Source organism: Heptranchias perlo, chromosome 5, assembly GCF_035084215.1.
Source record: "Heptranchias perlo isolate sHepPer1 chromosome 5, sHepPer1.hap1, whole genome shotgun sequence".
Lineage (NCBI taxonomy): Eukaryota > Metazoa > Chordata > Chondrichthyes > Hexanchiformes > Hexanchidae > Heptranchias > Heptranchias perlo.
Window position 1 is genome coordinate 9929492 of NC_090329.1, and position 20027 is coordinate 9949518.

At 41.0% G+C, this 20027-nt stretch overlaps 1 protein-coding gene across 1 annotated transcript in view; it reads right to left on the reverse strand.

Moving 5' to 3' along the window:
- LOC137321575 (CUB and sushi domain-containing protein 1-like) overlaps positions 1 to 20027 on the reverse strand; it is a 2214006-nt gene that overhangs the window by 1322350 nt on the left and 871629 nt on the right. Inside the window, exon 4 of the mRNA XM_067984007.1 lies at positions 4907 to 5101. Coding sequence (XP_067840108.1) covers positions 4907 to 5101 — 195 coding nt within the window. The remainder of the gene's footprint in view (positions 1 to 4906; positions 5102 to 20027) is intronic.

Sequence of the window (20027 nt, forward strand, 5' to 3'; positions counted from 1 at the left end):
AACTCCAGTAGTGCATTCCACACCCTCTGTGTAAACAAAGTTTCTCCTGCTCTCCACCCTAAATCTCTTCCCCTCGTTCTAGAGCCCTTAATCTCTGGAAGCAGTCTTGCTTCTATCTACAACAAAACCAACTTGCATAATTTTAGCAACTTTAACGTCGTAAAACATCCCAAGGCGCTTCATAGGAGCGTAATCAGATAAAAGTTGACACTGAGTCAAAGAAGTCATGAGGACAAGTGACCAAAAGCTTGGTTGAAGAGGTAGATTTTAAGGAGTGTCTTAAAGGAATAGAGAGAGGTGGAGAGGCAGAGAGGTTTAGGGAGGGAATTCTATAGTTTGAGGCCTAAACGGCTGAAGGCACAGATGCCAATTGTGAGGCGAAAGAAGTGGGGAATGCACAAAAGGTCAGAGTTGGAGGAACGCAGCATTTTCAGAGAGTTGTAAGGCTGGAGGAGGTTACACAGATGGGGAGGGATGAGGTCATGGAGGGACTTGAACATTAGGATGAGAATTTTAAAATCGAGGCGTTGCCGGACCGGGAGCCAATGTGGGTCAGCGAGCACAGGGGTGATGGGTGAACGGGACTTGGTGCGAGTTAGGATACGGGCAGCAGAGTTTTGGATGAGTTTAAGTTTATGGACTCATAAACTTAAAGATGGGAGGCGAGCCAGGAGAGCATTGGAATAGTCGAGTTCGGAGGCAATAAAAGCATGGATGAGTTTTTCAACAGCACATTGGCTGAGGCAGGGGCAGAGACAGGCAATATTACGGAGGTGGAAGTAGGTGGTCTTGGTGACGGAGAGGATATGTGGTTGGAAGCTTAACTCAGGATCAAATAGTACGCCAAGATTGTGAACTGTCTGGTTTGGCCTGAGACAGTGGCCAGGGAGAGGGATGGAGTCAGTGGCTAGGGAACGGAGTTTGTGGCAGAGGCTGAAGACAATGGCTTCTGTCTTCCCAATGTTTAATTGGAGGTAATTTCAGCTTATCCAGAGCTGGATATCAGACAAGCAGTCTGACAACACAAAGGCAGTGGAGGTCGAGACAGGCGATGGTGAGATAGAACTAAGTGTGGTCAGCGTACATGTGGAACCTGACGTTGTGTTTTTGGATGATGTTGCCGAGGGGCAGCATGTGGATGAGAAATAGAAGGGGGCCAAGGATAGGTCTTCGTGGGACTCCAGAGGAAAAGGTGCGGGGGACAGAAGAGAAGCCTTTGCAGGAGATTACCTGGCTACAACTGGATGAGTAAGAATGGACCCAGACGAGGGCAGTCCCACCCAGCTGGACAACGGAGGAGATGCATTGGAGAAGGATGCTGTGGTCAAGCGTGTCGAAGGCTGCCGACAGGTCGAGAAGGATAAGGAGGGATAGTGCACCTCGGTCACAGTCACATCTACTCTGTCCCATCCCTTCATAATTTTAAATACCTCTATCAAAACACTCCGTAATCCCCTCTGTTCCAAAGAAAACAGTCCTGACTTTTCAAATCTTTCTTTGTATTTGTTTTTCCTGGTACCAGGCAGGGTCCGAGCGAACCTGAATTGTACTCTCTCTTTTGCCTCAACATCCTTCTTATCCGAGGTCTTACTAAAGTTTTATGCAGATTCACCATTAGATCTCAACTGTAGTAATGCTGAATCTATATAAAACCAACCCCGATTTGATGGATGTTGAAGTGGAGATAGTACTGCATGAGGTTGCCGAGAGGAATAGGGCAGTTTTTTTGTGTGACAAGTGAAACTTCACGTTCAAAATTTGACATTGCTTGTTTATTTTCTAACATGTTGTTGGGGCAGTTGAATCTTATTCATTCATGTGCATCATTGTGTACCCGAGACAGAGCATGAAAACAAGAGTAAAAGTATTTTTTTTGACTTGAAGGAGGAAAATCTTGTACTATTATTCAAGTAAGGAGTGGAGAACCGTGTAAAAAGCCTTGTATTTAGACATGATACAGAAACAAGAGCTCTTGTCCTCTTTTGCTGCAGAAATGTTGGGTGAAAATGAAAACTGCCAGTAAGTTTTGTATTTTTAGTTTATAAATCCACCCTTTAGTCCGATGGATCAGTCCACATGTTGGATTTTTAAAGCTAAGCCCAAGTTTGATCTTTCTCTCTGTTTCGTTGACAAAATGCCTATCTTTTGTGAATCTGCTTGTTTGATTTTGTAATTAACTCAATAAAATCACTTGACTGGCAAATACAAATTGTTTTCGATCACACTTGTCTCACTCCTGTGCCTAACCGAGGTAAAGAGAATGAAAGAGATCAAAAAAAGGGAAAGATGGCAAATGCTGAAGCGTAATACAGACTATCCTTTCGAACTGGCCAGATTCGAAGTGCTGAATCCATCCATCTACTCGCTCCCCGTGATACTTGCAACTCCATGCCACCATCTCCATAAGTCGGCACTGCAGCATGCCTACAAGAAGGGAAAGCAGGCTTAAGGCCACAACTGACTGATAGTGTCAGCCATGGCCCAGTTGCTAGCCCTCATGCCTCTGAGTTAGAAGTTTGTCGGTTCAAGTGCTATTCCAGGCTGACGCATCAGTGCAGCACTGAGGGAGCGCTGCACAGTTGGAGGTGCTGTCTTTCAGATCAGCTGTTAAACTGAGACCCCGCCTGCCCTCTCAGGTGGGCGTAAAAGATCCCGTGGCTCTATTTTGAGGAACAGCAGGGGGAATTCTCCCTGGTGTCCTGGCCAATATTTATCCCTCAAACCAACATCAAGAAAAAAACAGATTAGCTGGTCGGAAATCTCATTGCTGTTTGTGGGACCTTGCTGTGCACAAATTGGCTGTCACATTTCCTACATTAGAACAGTGACTACGCTTCAAAAGTACTTATTTGTCTGTAACGCGCTTTGGGACCTGAGGTCATGAAAAGTGTTAAATAAATGCAAGTCTTCTTTACTGTCATTGGTTGTGCCAGCCCTATGTTGAATTGTAGCTGCAGCAGTCTGCAGGAGATGGCACAGTTCCGTATCTGACTCCCTGATTAGCTGGGCACCATGAAGGCAGCTCCCCACAGCTGTTGCCAAGTAGCTGTGCCAGGGCCTGCAGATATGGTTGGTAGCATCTGGGTGAGCGCAGCTACCAGGGTTGGCTGTTAATCACCCTGGCATGTTTTCTCTCAGGCGGTACAACTGAAAGTGTGGCATACTGTTATTGGGGTGATTTGTCAGGTGTTCACATATCTTAGTGATGCTATCAGGCCTACTGTTCCAGCTTCCTTTAGGAATAGAAGCCTCTTCCTGTACTAAATCATCTGCCACAGTGATGTTCATCTCTGTCTGCAGATATGGTTACCTAGTGGGCATGGAGCATCAGTCATGCAGCTTGGTCTGCCCGACATCCCTCTATAGGTCCACCTCTTCTTAACACTTCAGATAGGCCACGGGGAAAAAACTGGCATATGAACCATGAGAACCAGAAAAAAAAACAGAAACAGTCCAGAAGTTAACTTAAAAAAAAACTTACCTTTATATTACTGGACCCTTTAAATAAACATCTGGCTACATTCTCAGTCCCCAGCAACCCTCGAATGCCGAGTTTCTTTAACAATGTTTACACTGGACATTCTGCCCACCTAAACATTGTGTGGCAGGACATCCCCATTTTCATATTTGATTCTGAAGCCCCTGCCAGCTTTAGAGAGAAGCTTCCTGCACCCACCCGAAGCTTCATCAGAATTGCAAATAAGCACTTTAAATGGACAGAGGCCAGTCAGAACTGATCTGTATCCATTTTTGTGTTCTGTTATACTCCATCTGCGCTGCTTCCGGGCTCCAACTGAGATTAAAACCAGCTCCCATATGTTTACGGTACCTTTCTATGGATGTCAATAAAATTTAAAGTTGCTGGTTAAGATCATGCTTTAAATTAAGATATATACGATTTAAGTAGTGGTACGGCCACATAAGCATCTCTCATTTAACTGTCAAGACCAGCTGATCTGACTTAAGTGCAGTGCTACCATCTCTACAGGAATCACTAATCCTAAAATAACAGCAGAGAGATAGCAAAGAACTAGAGAAACAGTAGAGAAAAAGAGTGAAGAGCTATAGAAATACCAAAATGGACAGCAATGAACAGCAAAGAATTGGAGAAATGACAAAGGTATAGAGAACCAACAAATGGTAGGCGAGCGCCAGAGTAATCACAAAGGAACAAAAACAGGAGACAGAAAATCAATAAAGAAACAGCAAGACGCTGAAATAAAGTGAGGAAAAAAACAAGGAAAAAAGGAACATCCAAAGCAATGCAGAAACGATATTTATTCTTTTTAGGAAAAATAACAACAGCTACGGTTTGAATCTCAACTTTTTTTTCAGATTCAAAGGTGATTAAAATTTAAATCAAAGTTATTCCACGTAAAAAAATATCGGTATGGCAGAGAATCATACAGCTTTTATTTGTAAAACACGTCTGATCCCGTTAGTAGCTAAGAAGTGACTCAGAAAGAATATGATATCCCATGAACCCTTTCACTCTCAATGTCAAAATGTATTGAAATTTAGGTCAATTGGTTAATGAATTTAAAGTTATTTGAGGAACTACAGATTCAGAAAATAATCCTTTTGAGACATTTTGCTACAAAGCACCATGAATGTCTGTTAAAGGAGGGAAATTATTCTTCAATGTCTGCCTGGAATTGTTTTGCAGGGATACAGAAACACATTAGCAATATTACACACTAAATGGCTTCAATACAAGAAACAGAACAGATGTGTTAAAATGTCTCAGAACCCAACAATGAACACGTTGAATACCTGTTGCCTGGGGACTTAAATATCACAGAGGCGAAATTGTTTGTGTTAACATCTGAAACACCCACTGGCTCTTGATACATGTTTGCACCTCCATGGATTTTGCTTGAACAATGTGTTGTTACTGCGACATTACCTCTGCAAAAAGGTGGCGGAAAGTCCCATGACGCTCCATTTCCTGGCGTAACAATACAGGTCAGTACTGCGTGACCCTCCAGGATATAGCCCGTGAGACAGGTGTAACGAATTTTATCCCCAATGTTGAATCTGGTGCCGTGTAGAACTCCTTTCGGTATTACGCCCGGATTGCCGCACGTGTGACTTGGCAAAACTGTAAAAGAAAAAAAGAGATCCAAAAGGACAATGTCAATGATCATCACTTGATCGAACTTGCCATTAAGTAGATAGAGAGGTCAGTTGAACAGTTTGCATTGCAGAGCAATCATCTTAAAGAAAGCTCTGTTCCGTACAGTGCACTGACTGTTTTAGGTAAAAAAAATAATGTAACTTACTGATTGAGACACAACCCCGCAAAAAAAAACCCACAGAATATAGGGATGACCAGAAACTAGTAAAAGGACTGTTGGAAGCTTCACAGAACGAAAACAATTTTGTTTCTGAGATTAAAACTTCACACGCTCTGACACTTCATGCAAGGAATCGGCGCTGGCTGCCAGGTTTCAGTGAATGGTCGACCAGGTCACATGGACAAAGCCTTGAACTTGACTTCAATAATACAACTAGAAGGGATCACTTGATGGAATGCAAAAGCTCACTGTCTTTGAGCAGGCTCCGCTGTTGATTCACCAACTATCTTCATGTCGTAAAATTAGACCCTCATAATCTACAGGAGGGTTGAGATAAATGTGCTCGATGGGACAGTATTTTGGGAAACTAAGATGCCAACATGCCATCCTACAAGAGTACTTTCAAAAACTTAGCTCTTAAAATTCGTCTTTAAATAGTAGCATATGAAATGCCTTTATCTGTTATTTTAACAGAGACATTACTTTGCCTGCTATTTTAACAGAAGTGTTAACTGTGACAGGTCAGAAATCAATCATTGATTTATTATAGAACTTTATATTATATCTTTTATATTTGTAAAGGCATGCATGGATCTGAGTCTAACAACTGTTATGACGCTGTCAGCCAGCTAAGTGGCATTGTGCCTTTTATTGCAGTGACAAAAGCTTATGAAATTTGGAAGCAAGTAAACCTGTATGTAATTGTGGAAAGACATCTCACAGAGTGTCTTGGGCGGAGGGGGGCTCTGACTGACAGCTTCTTGCCAGGCAGTGAGATATTCAGCAATCCTTTCCTCAATTCTTAAGTTCTTCTCGATTCATTGAGATAAAGGTGAATATGTAAACACTCGATGGTAATTAGACAAAACCTCATATATAACTTTGTTACGGACACTGGTCCAGCGGTAGTATCGCTGAGAGCTTTTAAGTGTATTTTGTACTTTTGTACAAGGAAGCAGAAGTTAAAAATTCTGTAATCAAGTGCGACCTGCTTTATTGATTTTATCCTTGAACCTTCACATTAAAATGATCTGAATCATCGTTCATTGCCTAGGTTGCAAAGTTTGATGGAGTGTTTATTCTTCTGACATCCAAAAAATAGTAGGGCACAAGAGGGCTCATATTGAGTCAGTAATCTAATATAGCAACAAGGGGTTCAGTTCAACCTATGGGAAACGCTGCATTACCAGATACTGTATGCATCAACTCACACTCAAGTTCTTTGAGAGTGAGGGGTTGTTTACAGGAGTAGTCTTTGGCATCGAGCACAAGCAAAATATCTGGAGTAAGTCCATCGGAATGGTAGTATATCAAATTCCTTTGTTCATTATTTTTAACAGCAGTGTTAACCTTTTATTTTCAATGGGTTAGTATCTGCCTTAAAATAGAAAGGAGTTCCATGTGAGTGGATTAAGTGTTCAATATTCAAACAGCCTAATTTCAAGGCATTAGAGCTTAAATTATATTTGTTTATTGCCCCTGGTAAATTTGGCTTGGTTCAATTTCCATGCTGCACGTATCTCTCTCTGTTAATAAAAGGTTATTTCATCTGCAATGTTGCCGCTGATGCTGCAATGAGGAAGTCATTTTTTTTTTGCAATCTGATAAAAACAAGCACTCTCATTATAATCATATTACAGGAAACATTACCAAACTGCTCATCCACAAGGAGCAACATGGCAACCTATATTAAATAGATGTTCCATGTGACCCAGATGAGAAGGTTACACTGTGCTCTGACAAGTTGCTTAACAGCCATGAAGTGAAAGCAAATTGATTACTATGATCGCACTTCAGGCATGGCCAGCTGCAAGTCTCAGGGAGCAGCTGAAACACCATTGCCTCTTAAGTTATTTAAAAACCTGGCAAGCCTGCGCAATGACTGTCAGCCACTGATCTCGCTCTCCTTGACTTGCTGACTGTGTGGAATGCCAGCACTTCGACCGAATCTGATCTTCCTCTCATTTTTTTGTTTTCCTGAAGCATGTATTTCATGCGCCGATATGCGTTTTAGTTCACGATCTGCGGAACAATATGAATGTGACGACAAGCGACCTCTTTAATACACTGTAAGCACATTTGTTTGCCTAACTCAACGGTCACTGAGTAGACTGTGACTTTATCCCACTTATCAATGGAGGGTGAAGTTCAACTTTGGCAGTTGGGGGGGTGTGCAAAATGGGTGGGAGTGGATCCCCCGCCCGTTATACACCCTCCGCCCTCTCCGATAACTCAATGGTAAGGTAAATCAGGCGGAGTGCTGTCACCGAAGTTAAATTTCACTCCCCATTACTCCAGAGGATCGGTTACATTGTTGGAAAGAAAAGCAAAAATGCTGGAAATCTGAAGTTAATGATGTAAAAGCCCCAGGATATGAATCAGCATCTGAAAGAAAATGTCTTGATGAAGGATCACAAGTAAAACATTAACTTGTCTTTCTCTCTTGTTCACCTGCTTTGAATTTCCAGCGTTGTTTTTACATCAGTATCTTGGCATTGTACAGACTGTATACAATCATTACCCAATTGACCAATCCAATACAAAGTTAAAAAACATAAACTATGTGTCAGAGAAAATTCTTTCAGATCTGATACCATAAATCCTAGGCAAGTCTGCAGGCAGCCCATGGTTATTTAACTCCCCTCAATAAAATTATGCTATCATCACTCGTGCAAATATGGATCACCAAATAAATTGTTGTAATTCAAAGTTCTCTTATTTGCATAAGTTATTCCGATATGGGAATTGTGACAAATTCTCAACTCCTCTCAATCCCAAGAACAGCTTAAGTTAATGTTCCAATATTTGAATAAATTGTCTCAGTGATGCCACCGAGTGTATTTACATCTATATTTTTTTTTAAATCACTACTTAGGAAGCAATAAAGCAGGAGGAATTGTTCCTAATGGCAAACATAGGAGCTCATAAGAACATAAGAAATAGGAGCAGGAGTTGGTCGTACAGCCCCTCGAGCCTGCTCCACACCATTTAATAAGATCATGGCTAATCTTCGACCTCAACTCCACTTTCCCACCTGATCCCTATATCCCTTGATTCCCTTAGAGTCCAAAAATCTATCTATCTCAGTCTTGAATATACTCAACGACTGAGCATCCACAGCCCTCTGGGGTAGAAATTTCCGAAGATTCACAACCTTCTCAGTGAAGAAATTCCTCCTCATCTCAGTCCTAAATCGCCCACCCCTAATCCTGAGACTATGCTCCCTAGTTCGAGACTCTCCAGCCAGAGGAAACATCCTCTCAGCATCTACCCCGTCGAGCCTTCTTAGAATTTAAAAAAGTTTCAACGAGATCACCTCTCATTCTCCTAAACTCCAGAGAATATAGTTCCATTCTTCTCTCCTCATAGGGCAACCTCCTCATCCCAGGAATCAATCTAGTGAATCTTTGTTGCACCGCCTCTAAGGAGATAGATAAGGAGAACAAAACTGTACGCAGTACTCCAGGTGTGATCTCATTAAAGCCCTGTAACTATTGTAGTAAGACTTCCTTACTCTTATACTCCAACCCCCTTGCAATAAAGGCTAACATACCATTTGCCTTCCTAATTGCCTGCTGTGCCTGCATGTTAAATTTCTGTGTTTCATGGAAAAGGACATCCAAATCTCTGTGAACACCAACATTTAACAGTTTCTCACCATTTAAAAAATAGCTCAGCTGATCTAACACGTGTTCATATTTGTTCAATAAAATCAGGGAACCAGAAATCTGAATTAAGATTGCTCAGGCTGCACCTGACCACAATTTCTAACTTTAATTCCTGCTGACACCATTTTGAACTTGTGACAAACTCCCCTGGAGAAAGGCAAGACTGATTTCATGTTTACAGTCATCCAGACTAAAGTAAAGTCCAACAGCAAAATTTAAGCCTTTGTACATAATCATACTTACACGTGTGGTCAACCTATTTATAGTATTTACGAGCGAGACCTACACAAATTGTTCATGCCTGTAGTATTTGTGTATTATTTGGTCACATTCCATAGTCAATGACTTTGCATTGAGTATCCTTATCATACATTATATATCATTTTTAAGCTGCTCTATTTAAAGGTGATGATAATTCAGATACATATACAGTACCTAATAATGGACAGTGATCAACATTTCTGCAAATTGTCATAAACAATGATGCTAGGAAAAGTACCTATTTATTTTTGAGTGTCCTTTCAACAGAGAAAATTCTTCCTTTTCGAGCAACTATCTTTTAAGAGAAATTGTAGTCTCTGCATCAACAATGGTTTGTGGAAGAGAATTCCAATATTCTGACCATCCTCCATGTAAAGAAATGTTTTGTCACCTCTCCTTTCATCCTTTTTTCTGATTATCTTGAATTTGGGCCCTCACATTCCTGCCTCACCGACCAGTGGAAGAAATCTATTGCTTTTTTTTTTATTCGTTCATGGGATGTGGGCATCGCTGGCGAGGCCGGCATTTATTGCCCATCCTTAATTGCCCTTGAGAAGATGGTGGTGAGCTGCCTTCTTGAACCGCTGCAGTCCGTGTGGTGAAGGTTCTCCCACAGTGCTGTTAGGAAGGGAGTTCCAGGATTTTGACCCAGCGACGATGAAGGAACGGCGATATATTTCTAACATAACCCTTCATCATTTTGAAGATCTCTGTCAGGTCATCCCTTAACTTATGCAGTTCTGATGAGAAAGGTCCTAACTTTTCAAGTCTTTGCTCATAACTGTAACTCCTCATCTCTGGTTGCCTTTGTCCAAGGTTGACCAAACCTTGCGACCTTTGACCAAGACAGAATAGGAGCATCAATGGGGCCTTACCAAGGAAACAAATGGAACATAACTTTTTAAGTAGTACATTGTTTTGGTCTGAGTTTTGTGAGTTATTTGCAGGGTAAACATGTCTGCATTCAGACAATAATGCCTTGTTCAGACACCACAATAGGGAGTGATTACAAAGAACAGTCAAACACAAAAGTTACAAGCATCAAATAATTTGGGGGTGGGGTGGGCAATATTTTCAATAAATAATAAACAGCCTATTCTCTTTTGAGGAATCCTCTTTTCTTATAACAACTTGTGCTCTCTGATTTATATCAACAATAAAATCTTACAAGGAGTAAAATTCTTCAGAATCATTGACACATCTGTCCACAATCCATTCCACATCCCCTGCTAACATGCGTGTTTAAACACAAATACCAGGAGAAACATATATCTTACACTTTTCTGTTTGATTGTTCAATACAGTTGCAAAGCCATCTGTCATTAAATCTGTAAACAATTTTACAACACCAAGTTATAGTCCAGCAATTTTATTTTAAATTCACAAGCTTTCGGAGATTTTCTCCTTCCTCAGGCAAACATTTGCCTGAGGAAGGAGAAAATCTCCGAAAGCTTGTGAATTTAAAATAAAATTGCTGGACTATAACTTGGTGTTGTAAAATTGTTTACAATTGTCAACCCCAGTCCATCACCGGCATCTCCACATCATTAAATCTGGTAAAGGATCCTTCATCTTTTTACACAGAATAGGTACACAGATGTGATCGATCTGTTGTAATTGTCTAGTCAATGGTATTCAATCACCGATCCTATTAGCTGAAACATTTTTGAAATACCTTCTGCAGACACTATCTGGGCAGCTTTATGTTTTAAGTAGTATTTGAAGTTGTTGACCGAACAATACGGTGGGGAGTAGGCAGCACAATAGGCTAAGTACATGGTCCTTTCACTTCTTGGACCAGGGTTCAAATCAAGATAAGGGTAAAAAGCATGATAACGTTTTAAGGCGTAGACCCTTTATCAGAATATTCTAACGAAGTGTCTACACCTGAAATGTTAACCCTTTACAGAGGCTGACAGACCTCCTGCCTATTTCAACAATTTTGTGTTTTCATTTCATATTTCCAACCTTTGCAGTTTATCTTCCTTTTTAATTTGAGGACACAGGTCACTTCAATTTGCAGGCTCACAGTCTCTTTGAACAGAATCTTGGCACGTCCCAGCCAAGTTCTGAGTGGACATGGGCCCAATGCACATTTTCATCAAAGATAACACAAGGCATAAAGTATGTAACAAGGCAAGACAATTGGACCTATCAATCCTGCTACTCATACAATTTGCCCTTTCATGGGTCTCTGCCCAAATTATTTACTCTTCTGAAAGATGCAAACAACCACAATTTAAAGCTCTGTGCAGGAAAAAAAATCTCTGAAGTTTCTCACTGACCCCATCCCAAAGTTAAAACTCAAGATATCTATCAGACAGCACCAACTTTATTACTTGTTACTGACTATTTGTATTCCACACATGAAACTGGCCTCCAGCAATTGGGAACCTTTGTGCTCCACAGAGTTTGTTATCATTGCAAAGCTCAATTACACTCCTATCCACTGATGTAAATCCAGGGCTTGTTTAAGTGAAAGTTACCCAGTGGCCAACAAGGCTCTAGGCTCTTCCTAGCCTAGAGGACAAATCCTCTCCAACTACCTCAATACAGCAACAGCCTTTCCTTTCACATATCTATCTCAACATTTAGCCTCTTACATCCATCTAGTCCTTCCTGCAACCTGAAAGGTTCCTTAATCAGCCGAGAGGACAGGAGATTCCAGCTCCACACTCCTTTTTGACTAAGTCAATGGTGATCTGCCAATAGGTAGAGAGAGAGAACTTGCATTTATATAGCGCCCTTCATGACTTCAGGACGACCCAGAGTGCTTTACAGCCAATGAAGCGTAGCCACCGTTATAATGTAGGAAACGCAGCAGCCAATTTGCACACAGCGAGCTCCCACAAAATGCAATAAGATAATGACCAGATAATGTTTTAGTGATGTTGACTGAGGGATAAATATTGGCCAGGACTCGCCTGCTCTTCTTTGAATAATGCAATGGGATCTTTTACATCCACCTGAGAGGACAGGATTGGTTTAACATCACATCTGAAAGCTGGATGATGAAAGACAACAATAGGCAACATGTGGATAATACTGTAGTGTAAGACTGGTCTTGATTTTTTTCTACCCTCCATCAAGATAAAGCATTTAATACTATGACCTACTGTAGCAATTATAAGTTGGTGCAACATATCCAGGGATGGTTACAATTCAAACTACAAGCCATTTGGGCAGGAATCCAATTCTCTATCTCTGGAGTGAACACAGTCAGTTGCCTCACATACCCAAATATTTATTTATCCAAACAAATACAGACTGAAAAGAGTCACAAAATAAAACAGAAAGTGAATTCAAAATTAATCTGAGTTACTATTCAAAATAACTCCTGAAATACTAGTTGCAATATCAGAGACTGAAAACATAATAGTACACAAGGGTTTAAAATAAATCAGTACGACAGCAATTTGCTCTGCAAAGCCGCCATATGTCATGCAGCTTGTAGATTTGAAACATTGACAGATTGTGTGATTTCTAACATCTCTCTGAAACTAGTTATTACAATCTTGAAAAAGCTGCTAATCAAAATCTATTATTCACTTGAAAATAAATAGCCTGGAGTGTACAGGTTGAAGGGTAGGAAGTTGTAAGCAAGTGAAAAACTGAATCTGTTTGCTTGTCAAGTTAGAGAATAACAGATCACATCATCTTTTTATTATTGTTACTTGAACATACAAACAATTAGTTTTTAAAACTTTAAACAAAGAAGAACATATTAGCTCAGAATTTGCAGTAGCAGGTCAATGATTACCATCCGCCATTCGTTAGACTTGCCCTTGCCTGTTTAATCTCCATGATATTTTTGCACCATAAGTTGCTGGAAGTGGGAGATGGAAACGCCCCCAACAGGGCATCTGGGATCTGAGTGAACAGGGCAAGTAACTGTGTATCTCCTTAACCAATCCAGACGGAATGATTGTGAAATGAACAGCACAAGGACTGGACCAGGAAGTGTAAGTTAGAATAATGAATTCAATGTCAAATCAGGTACAGAAAGAGAATCAAAGAGAGGGAAAGAAAGATTGGATTAAGAGAGAGAAAAAAAAGTCAAAGAGAAAGTAAAAAAAATATTTAATTTATATTTTTTTTAAAACTCCAACAATTCAAACCTGAAGGAGTGAGACTCTACACTTGTAATGTTTAATTTTCAGTGTCAGAGAGGTTGTTTGGCATGAATTAACATTCATCATGCCGTTAAAAAGGGTACTTAGACTGAAATGGACAATCCCTAACTTTCTGTGGCGAGCTTAGTCCGTATCTACCGCGCAAATACAGGAACTTCACACCGTTCAATGCACTTGAATGGTGAGGCAGACAGCGAGGTGCCGTTTTCACAAAGCTAACGGCAGAGCGACGCACCTCGGACAGAAAGTTCCGGATTTTTGCTTTTAATTGCGCATCTGCTCCCGCCTGAAGTTACTGTGCGATTTGTGCATAAATAACGGTGAGCGTCGCTAGCCTCACTGTTATTTTGACAGCAAATTCTGGGCCATCATGTTGGGCCATGCAAAGTCACAAACTACTCCGTTTTACTCTGGCATGCCCCATCTGCAATGATATCGCCTGCTCTGCTGGGGGAAGGGAGGGAGTAGAACTGGACAACGACAACAGGGGCACTGAACCATTTTCTCTTGTCCTTTCGAGCGCAATACAACTGGCTTTGCAAGTTGAACGTGACAACTGCTAAAATTTAAACCAGTGACCCAAAACAACTGGTTTGCTATAAAGAAGGATAAGAAGAGGCCTGCAACAAACAAAATCTATGCTCAGTCTGGTGTCCGTCTTGTGCCACATGAACTGTGCCTTCAGTCAACAAAACAAAAGTAACAAATAGAAGAAAAGTTTCCAATTGACTTTTTTATGCATTCTCAAACTAGCTCTTCTATTCAACAACAACAACTCGCATTTATATAGCAACTTTAATGTGGTAAAATGTCCCAAGACGCCTCACAGGAGCGTTATCAGACAAAACTTGACACAGAGGCACATAAGGAGATAGAGGACAGGTGACCAAAAGCGTGGTGAAAGAGGTAGATCTTAAGGAGGAGAGAGAGGTATAGAGGTGGAGAGGTTTAGCAAGGAAATTCGAGATCTTAGCGCCTAAACAGCTGAAGATTAATTCTATCTGTTTCGGAAAGTTTACTATCGGATCTTCGGGCCTAGAGGATTCCCTGGCTCCTGTTTTCATACATCAGTCTTAAAGTCCTGAGGCAGCCAGGGGCAGGCCAGCATGGGGAGGGGGGTGTAACTGAGCCATGGTAATGACCCAGCCCATTAAATTTGGATATGCTCTGCCTGTAGTATACCTTAACAAGGTGGTGCCAGGAAATTTGGCCCCATAATCTTCAAATGCAAATAACAGTAAATATAACAGCTGACTTTCAGTGAAACAGGTTCCTACAATTTCCTCTGCAAGTCAACCAACTGACTGCCAATCAAAATTATGCAATAAATATGGAGCATTGCACACCAATGATGTCGAGCCCAAACACTACTCTGGTATTGCAGATTTGGGCAATCGATGAAGACTTTCTAGTGCTTTTAAAGAGTTCCAGGTGATGAAGGGACTGAGCAAGAATGGACTGTTTCTATCCACAACCAACCTATTGGCAATGATGTGGACCCAGCAACGGTCATAGGAATGATCTGCCACAAAGGAAGTATGGCAGGTCACACACCATAGTCATGAGACTGAAAAGGCCGTTGTTTTAAATAGTGATAAATGTATAATTCCTGCAACTTCAAATAACCAGGGATGTCCTGGCACAATGTGTCCTTTCCTTGGTCCCATCTGCAGCCTGCGTATGAGATTCTACTTTTTCAAGAATTATGCATCATTGGCTTGTGTGGTTTCCTGTGCGTCAGTGAAGTCAATTCACAAAATCTGGCCAGCATCTCAGCTTAATGAAGCAAATGGGAGCCAAGAGCTATGGCACCAGGTTTGTTTTACTTTTCCCAAAATTTACAAAAGAGCTTGATCAAAATCATTGTTGAAGATAATTCCAACCACCTAGATATTCATTCTGTCTTACACATCTGTGCATACCACCCACAAATCGTGCCATTCATCCATTCTATTCTATTGCTCCTAAAATATTAAGAAATATTGAATGCATCTAACAGGTGACTCCTGTACATTTTCAACAGCCTCAACACTGTATGGACAGCCATACACCAGGTGTGGGCTGCCTGTAGAGCAATAAGGGGCAGTCACAACCTCAAGCAACGTGGGTTTTCAATTCATTGGCAGGTAGACGTGAGGTGGAGTGATAAGTCCCTTGCAATTTTCCCCAGGTGGGGAGTGAATGTATTCCCCTCTCATCCACACAAGTATATGGTGATCCACTTTTGGAAAAATAACATGGGAAAGAATCGAGTGCTAACCTAACTTAAGCAACCAAAAGGATTTGAGAAGAATGGAAAGCATTCCGCCCAAAGCCACATTGAGTTAGATCCCCCACAGGTCACACCTAATCAGCGACAGACCATTAAAATCAAGCAGAAAACAGAAAAATGGGGAAATGGTGCATAAAAATGACGAATGCTTCAAATACATGGGTCCAGCACCAATACAGCCTACTGAATTTATTTAATGATATTGTCAGGTATGCTGGAGTTCTACATATGTTGGATCTGTCAATATAAATTAAGAGGCCATTTCCTGCCCCTGTTCCCAGTCCCTCTCCTTTGCCTGATGCTCGAAATGCTCCATGCTTTCCATAGGTACAAATTAGTCTGTGGCTCGGCTCTGCGGAGGAGCCACGGGATTTTCCGCCCCTCCCCCAGTTGGCAAGCTGCCTGTCAACGCTCGTTGAGCGCTGGCAACTCGCTGATCTGATTCAACTGAGGCCCAGCAACGGAAATGGTTCAGGCCTCTCGCTGGTGCAATTGGGCGGGCCGTCCGATGGCTCCACTCATCGCCCACCCAATGTGAGCTACAACTGAATACGGGCCCTCACATTTCAGTAGCACCAAATTTGCAGCGCAAGTGTCCTGTAAGACTGGAACTTGGATTTTCTGTTGGGCGTTATTTTAACACTGGCATTTGTTTCAAGTAGTTACTTCCGGCATGCCTGGCAATTTTATAAAATAAATCCATGATAAAATCTCGGCACAATATTGATTTTAACTACCAGGCAGTATAGGCCTGGTGTGACTCAGATACGTCCCAGTTGGAAGTTCATGCAATGTAGCTTTCTTTACAAGTGAATATGCTATTTTGCAATTAGAAAATTGTTATTGAAACAGTAAGTAATACCAATTTAATAATGTATCTAATAATTTATAGTCAGCAGTGCAGAACTGAAAAGGAGTCCATTATATTTCACTGATTATTTTACATTAGGATGGTTTAAATTTGAATTACGTTAATGCACATCACATCGTGCCATTTGAAAAACACATTTCAACAAGCCGTTAAAATGTATCTCTAATTGCAGCTTGCTATGATTTCTACCAATTTCCTTTCTACAGAAAAGTAGTGTGACGACAGAAAATCTGCCCTTAGATGTCTAGCTGTGTGACTGTTTGGACTCAGGCGAGAACATGTGCAGCACTACAATCTGATTGCTATCTAATCATATTGATTTGAGTATCAAATGAACCTGATCTCGCCATCCATGTACAATTGTAAAAATGGCTGCTGAGACAGTAATGAGCAAGAAGACTCGTACACAGGGAAGAAATGTTCACCATGCAGATGGCTGTTTAGGGAGAAGATGAGCTGACTGCTGTTGTGATAAAACATCTTTATAGATGCATATCTGGAACTACATGGTTGGCATTAAATCAATAGATTTCTTTATTTCATTGGCTGTAAAGTGCTTTGGGACGTCCTGAGGTCGTGAAAGGCACAATATAAATGCAAGTCTTTCTTTCTCTCCTTTTTTATGTGTTGCCTCTATCACGAACCATCAGGAGAATCACCAAGAAGAACTGGTTTAAAGCTACATGTCCCTATAGTTTGTTAACTACTAAATAGTACGCTCAACAATCTAGGCAGCAATCACAATTGGGATTTGCTTGTCTGGAATGTTGAATCAGGACTGTCATTTGAGCACTCGGGAACCTCACCTCCAGATAGCCAGCTGAGAATGATTGTTCTATTTTCAGATCTTCTTTTCTCTCTCTCTCTCTCTCTCTCTCTCTCTCTTTTAAAACATTGTTTGCAGGCTAATGGAAGGTGTTCCAAGCAAAAAAGAAGAAAAATTGCACTTTAATGTTTTCAGGGTGACATATTTCTTTCAGAAGACATGATCCAGCAGCAGCCAGAAGTGAAAAGGTTATTGTGACAATGACAGTTTCAAGAGGTTTTACCTCCCTGGTGTTGTGGAGTTTGACAGCGTAATTCATCACTGCAAAGCTTCAGCTTCTATAACAGATTGCTTATTTACCGCATACGTGATGCAACAACAGCAGCAAAAGTTATATTTAGAAGTAACAACCAACAACAAAGCAATAGCCCATATGAAAGTGATACACCTGCATTGCAACAACAACAACTTGCAATTATACTGCGCCTTTAAGGTAATGAAACGTCTCAAAGGGCTTCACTGGTCTTCCAAGGACAGTTGCACAATGTGATGTCTACTTACATTGTCTGCATGCATACGTCATATAAATACACAGCCCAGAAATGGCTGGCAGTGGCAAACCAACAGTGCTCGCCGCTCCATCGATTTATCCTAACCCAGTAACTTACCCCAATCTTTACTGGGTGCACTTCCTCGAACAGGAAGTGGAGTTAGCTCCAGCGCAGCTAGGACCCATGGGAGAAGCAAGAGGACTGTGCTCTGCCCTCGACCAATCAGATTGCAGCATTTTTGACAAGCTGCAAACAGTTTCTGCAAACTAGAATGTAAAATCCAGGAAGTGAAAGGTACAACATTATAATCATTTGTAAAAACAGTTATGGACAGAGGAAAAAAAGTAAGGTAAGAAATAATCAAATTAAATAAAAGAGACAGAAGGGAAAGGTAAAAAAAAAAGTTTTAACATTTTTTAATTTAAAAATTTTTAATGCCCAAATCTATTAAAATAAGGTGAAATGAGACTCCACATTTTTACAAGCTAATTTTTAGTTGTTTGGCAGTCATTAAGGCTTACCGCGCTGTTGAAATTTAGTTTAGAGTGTATCTGTTTTGCGACGATATTCGTTACTTTCCAGCTGGGCAGAGGAGCAAGTTGGCGCTGGTCCCTTGTTTCCATTGGTTCCAGCCGGCGATATCCCTTTAACTCAAAGTTGTTATATCGCGGGCGAACCAGGAGGAGCAAGTTCCAGATTTCCGCGTTTCACCGGGCACCTCCATTTCGCCACTAACAACGATGAGCGCTATTGAGCTCACCATTACTTCACGAGCAATTTCTGGGCCAATATAATCTTGTAGCTACCTTGATAGCTTTCAGGAGAAATGCACTATCCACAACAATACAGAGTAAATCACAGCAGAAAGATCCGAAGTTTGATCCCCAGGCTCTGCTGAATTAGTCTAGGGAGGGGAACAAAGAGAAAAAGTCAAGGATCCCACTTCTGTTTGCTATTCGTTATCTTTTATCTGTTAATCTAGGGTCAAAATATCGTTTTCAGTTACACAGAAAAGAGCTGATGTTTGGCCACTGAGCTTAATAAATGAAACATGCAACAGCACTGCAGTCAGAAGATGTACAGCACTGTAATTAGAGACTGGAAGTTTATGTTAGTATTGACTGTGCATTGATTGAATGCCCATCTATTTTGCATGAGGCAGTTATTAGTCTAAATGCCAACTTTTTTATTAAAATAAATGATACCAACTTTATGAGTTCATGGTGGAACTATATTTGGACTATTGTGTGGAGTTTTGAGACATCATCTCAAAAGAGCATTGAAGAGGGTTCACTAGTGTAACAAGAATGATTTTGACACCATGTAGTTACAACATGAATACAGGCCATTCAGCCCAACCAGTCTGTGCTGGTGTTTATTTTCCACAGGCAGTGCTGTCCTAATCTCATGTGCCTGCTCTGATTACATAACGATTTATCTATTCCCGTTTCCTTCAGCCACCTAACTAGCGTATTTTTAAATGTTGACATGGTCTCTGCTTCAATCACTAACTCTGGTGATGCTTCCCCACAGCCTCATAACCCTCTTTGTAAAAAAAGCTTCTCCGCTCTCCATCCTAAATCTCTTACATTAAATCTTTTATCTAAGACCCCTCATTCTAGAGTCTGCTTCCCTTCATAATTTTAAACACCTCTATCAAATCACGCCTTAATCTTCTCTGTTGCAATGAAAAATCCCCAATTTTTGAATTGTTTCTTTATATTTGTATTTCCTCATACCAGGCCTTATCCCAGTGAATCTGCCCATTAAATCTCTCTATTGCTTCAACATCCTTTCTGGTGGAGCAGCACAAGCTAAAACCGCACTGGAGTACAAAGGGCTTTAAGTAATGAAGAACACTCACAGACCTGAACTTGCTTTCCTCCGAGAGGAGACACGATCCAGGTATTTAAAATGTCGAGAAGGTGGATCATGTCGATGCAAACACATTATTTGACTTGGACTGCAGAACTTGTGGACACAAGTGTAAAAATTAACAAGCCTCCAGAATGGTGAGATGAGAAGGAATTTAATATCCAGACCCATCCACAGAGTCGGAAATACATGGTTGAGATTCCGACCTTAAATTGTTAATGCTTTATCAATGAATACTTTAAGACAGGAGCTGGACAATTAATCTTTGGCAACAGGAATGAAGGTTCTAAGGGGAAGCATGGGTTATCAGTCGGAATGATCAGATGCAGAACA